Raw genomic sequence first — 13602 nt, 5'->3', positions numbered from 1 at the left:
CCAAGTCTGTCAATCTGTTCCACAAACCCCAAAAACTCAACATGAAATATCTCCAAAAAACAAAACTAAACACGAATAAACCTAGAACCCCACCCTCCAACGTAGACCTCTACTACCATGTCTCCTTCTCCAACATCAGGGCTCGTCGTTCCAACCTTCCAGATGTTGAAATCCAATTACGAAACCGGACTTACACTATCTAAGCGAAATTGTCATAGGGCCGACCACTTCCCTAGATGAATTCATAATAAAAGGATACTCTAACTTCTAAACATCTAAATCTGACCCTTAAGATTGGCATGGACATAGAATATGCGCGTACATTAAAGATGGCTTCCCGTGTGTTAGAGCTATCTCCAGAGAAGACCCTAATTTACCTTATATGGGCTCCGGGTTGCACTTGCTTACACCACCGCATTCATATTTGCCCTCTATCACTCCCGCAACAGTAGGGTCACTGTCCTTAAGAGTATATCTGAGAAAATTGACCTCATCCTGTGATCATCCTTCGGCTAACATTCACATTTGCGGTGACTTCAATGTCCATAATGTGGAATGGCTGACCCACTCAAATAAGACAGATCATGAGGGGGGGTTTCTCATGATTTTGCCATTGCCTATGACTTCACTCAAATTGTTCACGAACCCACCCGTGTGCCCGATATTACTGGTCAGTATGCAAGCGTTCTAGACCTTTTTCTCACAGCTTCCCCTGAGCTATGTTCATGTTCTGTTCTATATCCCCTGGGATCCTCCGATCACACTGTCGTATCAGTTAAGATAAAAATAAAATACAATGTCTTCAGATGTACCTTTCCACTGTACTGTATATCGATACTCTATGGCTGACTGGGAAAGCTTCCGTACATTCATATCTGTTCTACCTTTGCATTCCATTTTTAAAAAGGATGTGTCCTCTATGGTAGCAGACCCGACCGAATGGTTAATTGTAGGCATAGACCGATTCATAACATCCAAAAAATTCCAACAAAAACCTAACAGCCAGCCATGGTTCTCCTCAGAATGTGCTGCTGCCATTGCGCACAGAAATCACTTTTTCCATAACTACCAACGTAATAGATGTACTGCGATTGAAGCTACTTTTAGGACTGCCAGGGTAATAAAAAATGCAAGAGAGCTATATGCTCAGTCCGTTAAATTCAAAGTAGCTGAGCAGCGGCTTGGTTCCCACCAGTTTTGGCAAATAGCAAACAGGATCCTGAACAAACGCGTGCGTTCTATCCCAACCATCATCAATGGACCTGAGGTCATCTCATCAGCATCAGACAAGACCAAAACTATTTGCCAAGAACTTTGCAGCTAACTCTACCCTCTGCGACGAAGGTCATCAACTCCCCGTATTTCCTCCTACAACACACAATACACTATCCAACATACAAATATCTGTGCACGAGGTCGCCAAACTAATCAAGAACCTTGATTCCAGTAAAGCAACTGACCCACACGGCATTCCAATTATAGTGTTGAAAAAGCTTCGACCAGAACTTGTCTCCATACTTACAAAACTGTTTAAGCGTTGTCTTAAGGAGAAGTGCTTTCCAAACCCTGGAAAACCTCGTCAGTATGCCCTGTATTTAAGAACTCAGGTGATAAGCCATCTCCCTCTCAGTACAGAACAATAAGTCTCTTGTGTGTCATGAGTAACTTACTGGAATCCATATTAACTAAAGAAGTAGTCAACCACCTCAGCAGAAATAACCTCTTTAGTGACACGCAATATGGTTTCCGTTCCGCTAGATCTACAGCTAATGTGCTAACAGTTATATCCCATGGGATTAGTGAATCTCTCGACAAACGCTTTCTTTCTAGGGCAATTCCTCTTGACATATCAAAGGCCTTCGAAAAGGTTTGGCGTAAGGGCCTACTTCACAAGATTTCCAGCTACGGTATAACTGGAAATGTTTTCTCAATAATTAAATCATTTCTCTCTGATAGGTTCATAAGAGTAGCGGTTGATGGGCAGCAATCAGAGGCCCACAATATTAATGCAGCTCTCTTCCTGATCTACCTCAATGATCTCCCAAAACACATACTTAAATCATTCGTTGACATCTATGCTGATGACACGACCATCTACGGCAACACATCAAAGGCCGTAAATGACAAAGCTCTGTCTGATTCCCTCTCCTCTGATCTTGAGCGCGTGGTACAGTGGGGGAAGAGATGGCTGGTTACTTTTAATGCATCTAAAACCAAGCTCCTAATTTTACATTCGGGAGGCTTCATGTTTTGATAAACTCCTGGGTTTGACCTTTACCCCTTATCTGAAATGGAACACGTATATCAAGCCTGTTGCCCGGGCTCCAGAAGATATCTCACTACTAAGGCAATTTTCCATCTCTATAAAAGCCGAGTACGTCCAAGGATGGAGTACTGCTGCCAAAACTGGGTTGGAGCTTCAAAAACAGCCTATCCTGCTTTGACAAAGTACAAAGTAGACTTCGTGGCTTAGTGGGGGATGCCCTCTTCTCTTCCACAGAAGAGACGTTGCAAGCCTGTCTTTGTTTTATCGTTATTTCCATGGCAAGTGCTCGTCCGAGCTCCCATCTCTGGTTCCCCCCTCGCCAATTCTTCATGATAAACACCCGTCTAGCTAAACCCACTGTCAGTAATTTCCCCCACTCTTTATCTGTGCCTAAATCAAAACGTAGATTCCATGAACATAGCTTTTTTCTGAGAAGTACACACCTGTGGAATTCTCTTCCGTTAGCCTGTTTCCAACCTGGCTACAACTTGGATGTCTTCAAGTCCAACATAAACAAATTCCTGATTAATCGCCCCTTAAGTAAGACACTTCATCAAATCTCTAATACCAACTATTACTACGATATTATCCCATTGATTATTGTACACAAAATAACCATTTTCCTCGAGTGGCTTCCGGGCGATCCCCATGTAAAATAAAATAAAATAAAATAACACTTGTCGGTCTTTGCTGGCAGTAAAGTTATTTTAAAATTTCATCAACTCTCTTCACAAATTGAAAATCATGCTCATTGTTAAAAGATATGCGTTTTATTATGTTTGCTGCCACAAAGTAAATCAAAATATTGTATGTCTGCTCTCAATATTCCGAATTAATATCTTTTCCATCAAGAGAAAGCGTTTTTCCTGCATTTGTTTTCGTAAGTCAAATCAAATTCATTAGATTGCCTGATATATCTATTGTCTGTTTTTGAAATGCACAAACTTTTTTCGATTAGCTTCGTAATTCATTTTTCATTTCGAACTACATATTTCCTACCACCTTCAAAAACTGTTAAAACTCTTAATGATTAAAAGATTAGTTTCACGGTTCAAGGTACACACAATATATATATATATATATATATATATATATATATATATATATATATATATATATATATATATATATATATATATAAAAGAAGAAGGCGAGAAGAGAAGGAAAAAGAAAAAATGGAAAAAAAGAAAGGGGGAAACAGGATATATATGTATATATATATATATATATATATATATATATATATATATATATAATTACAAAAAAATAAAAATAATAAATAGATGGAGATCTTTAATTTTAAATGAAGAATGAAAATGAACTGAACATGTCCTGAATCGCATAAATAAGAATGCAGATAATTTTTTAAATAAACAGAGCAAATTTCCGATACTAAACTTACGTGACTTCGTAACGATTTAACTTAGTTGATTAGTCCGATTTAAGAAATAATAAAATTAAAAATTAAAAATGGAAAAAGAAAAAAAAAAGAAAAAAAGAAAAAATTAAAAAATAAATAGTGAGGCGATTAGTGAGCTCAAGAGATGTTTAGTAAGATATCTTTCGAAATCTCTTACAAAAATATCCAGGAAAAGAGAAGGGATGAAAAATGCTTGTAGTGAAGTGCAGGAGTATAATTCAATCCACGCAATTAAAAGTTAACTTGTGAAGAGAGGCATATGAAGCCTTTTTTAAATATAACATTTAAATGGAAAAGCGATAAAAAGTAAAGAACTATAAATGGAGCGGGACAAAATTTACAAAACGCCCTTCCATATCCATAAAAGAGCGAAGTAGTGGAATTTGAAAGCAACTGGGAAAGAAGAGTAATCCCATCCAAGTTAGGAGGAGGAGAGTGTTACAATTATGCTAGATAATGTATGTACTAAAAAAGTATTAAACGGGGCAAAGAAGCGGTGTTCGAGATAGAAGGGTAATGATAAGAGAAGGGGGAGGAGAAAAGCCTAAAATAGGAAGTGTCAAGTTAATTGGTGTAAGAAAAAGATGTATTTAAAAAGAAGGACAACGGTCAAACATAAATAAATACATTCAGAAAGAGTTGTAATTAATATATATATATATATATATATATATATATATATATATATATATATATATATATATATATATATATTGGTGGTCTGACAGAAGTTTAGCAACTGTAAGGTGGTGGACTAGAGTTTGATTAATTAAGGACTCAAATATTTTTGAGAAAACAACAACAACAACAACAGCAACTAACAGCAACCAAACGTCTTGAATATCGATATAGTTTTTTTGTTTTTGTTTCAAAACACTTTTCGGTAACGTATTTATGCTATTAGGAATGGCTTATGTTATTCCTTATTTTCACCTCCCAAAATATATTTGCCACAAGTTATTTTATGTTTTAAAATTAACATTGTTATTGTAAATGTTTAAATAAAACTTCTTTTTTTGACAATGTCTAGTATTTTCCGTAACTCATCATTTTGTGTAAAACGTGATTTGAAAAAGTGTTAGTATGATCAAAAATTAAAAGGACTTCTAGACACTTCTGCTCGAATAAAGCTCTTTTCAGTTGGAAATAAATCTATTTAATTTTATTATTAATAAATAATTTATATTAGCTATTTCCATACAAAAATCGGCAGTATAATTTATCAGTTAATTTGATAGACCTTGCAACACGCAAAAGTCCCTATTAGGTTCCTCTTAAACTAAAACATATATCAAAGTATTAATTATAATCGCCGACAAAATACAGAAATGAAAAAAAGACAACAAATAAATATAGTAAAAAAGCAAGATAAATTACGTACTAATATATCTAGGAATTTGTTCAGTGTGTAAAAGTAATAAATGTACTTTTCCTCTATAGACAAACAAAATGAATGTAAATTATATTTTCTGAGCTTCCGTAATTTTTCGAATGTTCAGCTCAACTTTTTTGTAAGCACGAACCGGGGAAGATTGTTTAAAATCAAGAAATATATTGAAAGAATTACAATTTTCTTGTAGAGTACATTCTCAACGTTATTTTGGGTGGTTATTGACTATGTGTGTTTGGTATTTCTTTGAACGGAAATGAACGACTGTTTACGAACTATGAGTGAGTTTATGTACAAACGAAACCGAATTGAAATGAGCATGTATTTTACGGAGAAAGCTGAGCAAAATTCCCGCGTAAAAGTAAAATAAACGAAGTATTTATTTACATTGTGCAGGACCTTGAGGTGTCTAGTCTGAACTGTTGATCTTATCTGTAATAGCCGAGTAAGAATGGCTGTGTAGTTTATCTTGCAGAAAAGAAAATGTACAAGTCCAATTGTGAAGTGAGATTAGTGGATGTAAGTATATGTTTAGGCGATTCGATTAATCATGGAAGCCGTATTGGATTGCAAAATAAAATGCAAGGAACTTTTAATGAAAGCAGGCAGCGAGCAAATCAAATCGCAAGAAGTCAGGAATCAGGGAGCGGTCATATTTTATTAGGCAAACTAAAATATGACCGTTCCTTGTAAAGCTTTGGTAATTAGAAACCACAATAATCACAGTGGCTTCAGAAATGAGAATCCCAAAAAATATTTAGTTGCGATCTTTACTCTAAGAATAGATGATAGTGAATGGAGACTATCATGCTACAACTTTCCAATCCAAGTATTTGGGAGAGGTTTTTCTTCGGATTTTTAGGAATAAATTATAATGAATGAAGGAGATCGATAGAAGCTGAAAAATACGCAGCGGATATAGAGATGGGGTGTGGCTGTTTAGGATTAACATGAAGATACAGTGGTTCTTTTGCTATTATATTTTATATATTCTTAATATATATTTTACAAGGGAGGGTAAGCATATATATATATATATATATATTTGTAGTCATCGACATGCAGTCCTGTTTCGTTGTATCACAACTCATCAGTGCCGCTAGACTAGCATCTCTCCCAAGCCAAGGATTGAACCTAGAACCGTGGTGTTGACAGTCGCCAGTTCTCCCACTCGACCATGGAATCGACACCCGTAAATAACTCGTCGGAATGCCTATTTAAATAGACACCGGCCACCACGTTTATAGTGCTCAAATCGCATGTTCGTAAACAAACAAACGACGAGCTTCGCATTTTCAGCCAATTAAGTAGCGGGTGAGATTATTTACGACAGTGCTCTACCCAAAGAGGGGGCTTAAATATATATATATATATATATATATATATATATATATATATGTGTGTGTGTGTGTGTGTGTGTGTGTGTGTGTGTGTGTGTCTGGTTGATATATATATATATATATATTAAGTAATGTGATTGATAATTTAAAATTTAGAAATCAAATTATAATTAAATTAAAAATCAGTTTCACAAGAAGGAACAACAACAAAATCAATTATCTGTACGATCGTTTCGGAAAACCGTGTTTTTATTGTGGTAGACATCAAGTTACGGACAATAATTATTACATATAGTTTTTTAATAAACAAGGTCTCCTCGTCAGCAAATTTTAAAGGGTTTTTATTAAATCTAAAAGACACCATAAATAAACCTAGCATTAAAAGTAAGGCAGATGTATCTTTTAGTTTTTCGCCTTTTGAAATCAGGAACTATGGTTAAAACACTCATATGTGATGTTTGCTATATCTTTTTTCCTTATTGAATTAAGGTGAAAAGATATAGCAAACATCACATATGAGTATTTTAACCACATCGTGCAATATCTCTTACATTAATCGCACATAACACAACAAACGCATATGCGAACCGGTAATCAATACTGGAACACCTTTTTCTCGCTACATTTGAGATCGAAATATAAAATGTTAATAGATTTCAATAGAATCATATTTTGCTTTATACTTTACTTTCTGTTTTCAGTGAAGCCGGACTGTAAATGCAGCGTGTCGGGTGATCCACATTACAAAACTTTCGACGGTCAAATGATCCATTTCATGGGAATTTGCAAATATACTCTTGCTTCAAGCACAAAAAATGCGTCGGAATTTTTCGCAGTTGAAGTTAAAAATGAACACCGAGGAAATAATCGAGTGTCTTATACTCGAATGCTTGATGTGAAACTAAAGGGAGTTACAATTCGACTTTTGCCTCGAAACACAATGCTCGTAAGTAAACATACCTGAACAATTCATGTGCTTAAGATGCGTCAAGTCAGTGATGCAAAATTATATTTCAAGGTATAGGGTAGTAGACAAACGAAAACGCTATTTCAAACTTTATTCTCTAACAATGATAGACCAGTGCGAATCAGGTGAAACTTAACTGTAACGGACAACTTATTTTAAAATTAAGCGTGACAGACTTTCAGACAGATATGTTAAGAAAATATAGAACCGCATTTTACACGTTCAGTAATGGAAAAATATTACAGTGACGGAGACTGAATATAACATTGTCATTGTTGGTGTTGATTTCATGTTTTTTGACTGAGTTACCCGTCAAGAAAACTGCAGAAATTTCATAAATTAATAGGTGTATGTGTATGTGTATGTCTGTATGTATGTAATTGTTTATACAAGTAGTATAGAAGTAGAATATATTAGAGGGAAAATGAGAAAAATGTAATTTTTACAAAGCCAATGGCAGAACGTATAACCTGCCTGGTACACATTTGTACATATCGGGAGTAAATTTCCAAGCTGCCACTACACAACATATAAGAACGTTTTATTTTATTTAATGATTTTTAAACCGACAAATAGTAGTGTAAAAACATGATTTCATAGTGAAATACTTACACACTTATATGAATTATATCTGTAGTTAAGATTTATACAGTATAATCTATTATTTATTTTGTTGCAGAATTCTATTATTTATTTATTCATAAATTCTATTATCCGAACATTTTTCAGCTTTTGTTCATTAACAATGTGATGTATTAACGGTCGAGTGGAACACTCGCACAATGAAAGTATAATTTATATTTGATGTAAACATTTATTTGATTAACTCTTTAAATAACATCTAATAATTTATATAATTTCCCTTCGCGAGTCTTTAGATCATATGGTAATCCATCCAACATAACCGTCTAAGGAGAACTGTAGACCGATACATTTCTAACGTCTAGCAACATCGAAGATTAGGAAAACCACAGAACGAACATTCACACACACACACACCCACACCCACACACACGCACACATACACACACACATATATATATTATGGCTAAATAGAGACTAAATAATATGATGATCACCAAAATAAAAATAAAAAATGCCAGCTAACTAGTTTTCGTTTCTCGCTCAACAGAGCTAAATTGAGAAAAATGGCGATTAAACAAATTATCTGTAATATTAATCTTACCTGTATGTTAAAATGTGTGTATGTATGTATGTCTGTATGCCGTCTAAAACTTTTTACAGAGCTAACAGATTTTAACGAAAATGGTATCGTTCTGAAGCATCACCCTTCGGTCAACAAATATCCAAAAGCAGCTAAAAACATTAATTATTCACCCTCAACTGGGCCATTTTTTACAAGAAGGTGTCGCTTTTTTCGCCGATTTTTTTGCATACCATCCTTTCTTTCCGATTAGCTAGCCTTAATTTAAACATGTGTCACTTCCGGTTTGGCGACGGGCGCAGCAGCAAAGACGTCACGTTTTTTTTCACGTTCTTTTCCTCCTTCGTGGTACGGGTTCGAACCTTTTTGCCTATGACTTTTTTTTGCTCAACTCACAACTCCAAACACCCGGGCAACGGCGGGCACCAAGGCGAGTCATAAATATAGCGTGGCAGAGAACAATATATATATATATATTTATATATATATATATATATATATATATATATATATATATATATATATATATATATATATATGGGGAAAACTAAATAGAAATAAAATTAAATCAAATTATTTACAATTTTCCTTGATTTAGCTCTGTTGACCGATAAACGAAACCTGGTAAGTTAGCCTTTTTTTCAATTTTTTTATTTTTGTAATCATCATGTTAATTGGTCTATATTTAGCCATAATGAAATTTTGTACTCGGAAAATAATTTTCACACACACACACACACACGCACACACACACACGTATATATATATATATATATATATAAGTAAATTATAGTTTGCTTGAAGCATTGCTGTTAAAGGCATATATGGGAGTTTTAAAACCAAAAACAATGCGAAAGGGCCGGAATAACAAGAGTAAAGAAAAGAAAAACAAACAAACAAACAGACGGGTATGTTTGAGTAACGAAATATCTAACTGTTTATTCATCCATCATTCCTCACCTCATTATATAATTAATTTGTAACAAAGCGGTTCGTATGTCCGATGTATATAAGTCCGTTGGTGATATGGAACTTTGATTGATTTCGGGAAAAAGATACCTCGCCTTTTCAGAAAGAAAACAAAAGTATAATCAAGATGGCGGAGGGGAACGGGACTGCAGATAGAGGTTAGGACCGCCGTAAGACATGAGTAGTTAAAACCATGGGTAGCATGGGAGTAATTTTATTTCATTTATTTATTTTCTTTTTTTCTCATATACATTTATTGGTTATGTATATATCTATATAAATATTTTTAATCTGTTTAATTTGTTATTATGTTTGTTTTTATTATTATTATTATTATTATTATTATTATTATTATTATTATTATTATATTTATATATTTTTTCTATTAGGAGATATTTATCATGGTGAAATTTGTTTTGTTTATTTATTTGTTTTTTCTTCATCTTAATATTATAAATATTTCTTCTTATTATTATTATTGTTATTGGTTCAAACTAGCGACACAGCTAAGATATTTTTCTTTTTTACTATAGTATCGCAGTAAAATTCGCGTAGCTTATGGTGTAAGGGAGATAACTGTTTAACTTTATTTTATCTTTTTAGTATTATTATGTTTTACTAACTTGTTATGAATATATTGTTTGTTGTTTATGTTTTTCTTTTCTATTTTTTATCTGTATTGGTGTGAAGGGAGCTAACTGGGCTTAATTTAATAATAATAATAATAATAATAATAATAATAATAATAATAATAACAACAAATTACACAAGATATATATATATATATATATATATATAACCAATAAATCTCTATAACAAAAATAAATAAATAAATAAAATAAAATTACTCCCAGCTACCTATGGTTTTAACTAGTCACATCTTATTGCGGTCCTAAAATCTATCTGCGGTCCTGTTCCCCTCCGCTATCTTGAATATACTTTTGTTTTCTTTTTGAATCAAAGTTCCATACCACCAACGGACTTATATACATCGGACATACCAACAACTTCGTTACAAATTAATTATATAATGAGGTGAGGAATGATAGTGAATAAACAGTTAGATATTTCTCTTAGAAATAGTCCATGTTATTTTTTAAGTATTAGTTCTTAAGTATTTCTATGTAAGAGAAATTCTACTAGACTGAGATGATATTATTTTGTTTGTATCTTATTATTATTATTATTATTATTATTATTATTATTATTATTATTATTATTATTATTATTATTATTATTATTATTAAAGTAGTAACAGCAATAATCAGAAGGAACGTTCCTCCAAATTAAAAGGAAAATAATGAATAAGAAATATTTAAGAATAAATTCTGATAGTAGTCGACAACAGCGCTAAGAATGAGGCGAATGAGAAGAAGCTTCCTATCTATATATCCTCTTACTTTGCCTTCAAAAAAGGAAAGCAAGAATTAAAAATATATTTACGAATGTAAATGTTGTCGTGAAATGACCTTGAATCGAAACAAGCTGAGCCAGATTTATAGCCCATGTAAGGAAGTAAAATATTTATAATAATAATAATAATAATAATAATAATAATAATAATAATAATAATAATAATAATAAAAATAATAATAATAATAATAATAGTAATAATAATAATAATAATAATTATTATTATTATTATTATTATTATTATTATTATTATTATTATTATTATTATTATAACAGTAGTATTAGTAACAACAACAGTAGAAATAATTAGTCCCACAAAAGCAAAAAGGTGGCAAAAAAGCAATGGCATGGATCGACTACAAAAAAGCGTACGGCAGGATCCCCCAAACACAGATAATAGAATGCTTAAAAATGTATAAAATACCAAGCGGCATAACCAACGTAATAGTACATGTAATGAGAACATGGAGACTGAGGCACAACACATAACAGAAATTGATAGACAAAGAGGCATCTTCCAAGGAGACTCACTATGACCATTGGTGTTTATCATAGCCATGATGGTCCTGAACAGTATCTTGAGAAAGTGCCAAGTTCTCTAACACAGAGGAAAAAATAAACCACCTGGTGTACATGGACGATTTGAAACTTTTTGCAAGGACTGAAATTAATTAACACGACCAGGATTTCCAGCCAGGATATCAAAATATAATTTTGAATGGAAAAGTACACACTACTAGTTAAGGAACAACTGGGAACAACAGAATGCATGGAACTACCCAACAAAACGGAGATAAGGGCACTAGGGGAACAAGACGACTATAAATACTTGGGAATTCTGGAAGCGGACACAATCAAAGCAACAAAAATGAAAGAGATAATTGGAAATAAATACCTCAGGAGAAAGGAAAACTCTTGGAAATGAAATTATATAGCAGAAACATAAAAAACGGTATAAATACAAGGTCAGTATCACTAGTAAGACACTCTGGACCGTTTATAGTGTGGATAAAAGAAGAACTGAGACAACTCGACCAGAAAACCAGGAAACTCATGACCATGGACACTGCACTACACCCAAAATATGATATTGATATACTTTACATGAAAACGAAATATGGCTGCAGAGGACTGGCCTGCATAGAAGAAGGTGTGAATGACACACACACACAAAAAAAAAAGAACTAGAAGAATAAATAATGCAAAATATAGAAAGGATAACTGTGGTAGCGAGAGACACTGAAAACTTAAAAAAAAGAAAACAGAGAGACAAATAACAAAACAAGAAAATAAAAATGAGAAGAGAAACAACTAGACGGAATAGTCATAAGAATGACAAGATGAGAATAACGAAAACACAAAATGACGAAACGATAAACTATGTAGTAAATGAATGCAGCAAACTGGCACAAAAGGAATACAAAAACAGGCACGGCCAAGTGGGGAGGGGAGTTCACTGGAAATTATGCACACAACTGTATTTTGAACGTACAGACAAATAGTACAAGCATAAACCCGCAACAGTACTCGAAAACAAGAACCACAAAATCCTATGGGACATGGAAATACAGACGGACAACTCATCCAAGCAAGAAGGCCATACGTCGTAATAATTAACAAGAAAGAAAAATCTTGTCAAATCATAGACTTTGCTGTCCTAGCTGACCACAGGGTGAGTAGGAAAGAAAAGTAGGAACGGAGTAAATACACAGAGCTAGCTAGATAATTAAAAGGGATTTGGATAATGATGAAGAAAATCAAAATAATACCTAAATTGTAGGAGCACTAGGAACAAACCCGAAAAACGTTGAAAAAAGGATGGAAGAAATTGGAACCAGAAGAATGGCTGCAAAGATACAACGATTAACGATAAGGAAAACGGCTGAAATATTAAGAAAAACCCTTGAATGCAGAGTATAAATACATTGACAGTATCACTAATAAGATACTAAGACTGGTTAATATGATGGACCAAAGAAGAACTGAGACAACTCGACCAGGAGGCCAGGAAACTCACGACCATGTACAATAGACTACACCCAAAGGACGATGTTGACCGACTGCGTGAAAAAAAAAAGAAGGCGGGTGAGGACTAGTTTGTATAGAAGACTGTGTGCATGACACACAAAAAGAATTTGAAAAATACATAACGCAGCTGGTCCAAAAGGAATACAAGAACAGACACGACCTAGAGGGAACGGCACTACACTGGAATTATGCAAACAACTGTATCTCGAACGTACAGACAATTGGTACAAACATAAGCCGGCAATAATACTTAAAAACGAGAATCACAAAATCTTATGGGACATGGACATACAACCTGATAAAGCTATCCAAGCAAGTAGACTGGATGCCGTAATAATTAACAAGAAAGAAAACTCCTGTCAAATCGTAGATTTTGCCGTTCCAGCTTACTACAGGGTGAAACGGAACAAATACACAAAGCTAGCCAAAGAGCTGAAAGGGATATGGAAGATGAAAAAAATCAAAATATTACCTATAATATTAGGAGCACTAGGCGCAATCCCTAAAAACTTTGAAAAAAGAATGGGAGAAATTGGAATCAGAGGAATGACTGGAAAAATACAATGAACAACAATCATGAAAACAGCTGAAATATTAAAGAAAACCCTTGAATGTGGAGAATAACACAGACGAACCACAAGCGC

The 13602-nt window shown here is 33.6% G+C and overlaps 1 protein-coding gene across 1 annotated transcript in view; it reads left to right on the top strand.

The window, feature by feature from the left end:
• Positions 1-5353: 5353 nt before the first annotated feature.
• Positions 5354-13602, top strand: part of LOC145240285 (zonadhesin-like) — a 129345-nt gene continuing 121096 nt past the window's right edge. Inside the window, exons 1-2 of the mRNA XM_080103866.1 lie at positions 5354-5357; positions 7118-7362. Coding sequence (XP_079959992.1) covers positions 5354-5357; positions 7118-7362 — 249 coding nt within the window. The remainder of the gene's footprint in view (positions 5358-7117; positions 7363-13602) is intronic.

This window comes from Euprymna scolopes, chromosome 19, assembly GCF_053919585.1.
Source record: "Euprymna scolopes isolate OS-2025 chromosome 19, ASM5391958v1, whole genome shotgun sequence".
NCBI lineage: Eukaryota > Metazoa > Mollusca > Cephalopoda > Sepiida > Sepiolidae > Euprymna > Euprymna scolopes.
The sequence above is the reverse complement of the archived record's forward strand: the minus strand, read 5'-3'. Positions and strand labels throughout refer to the sequence as shown.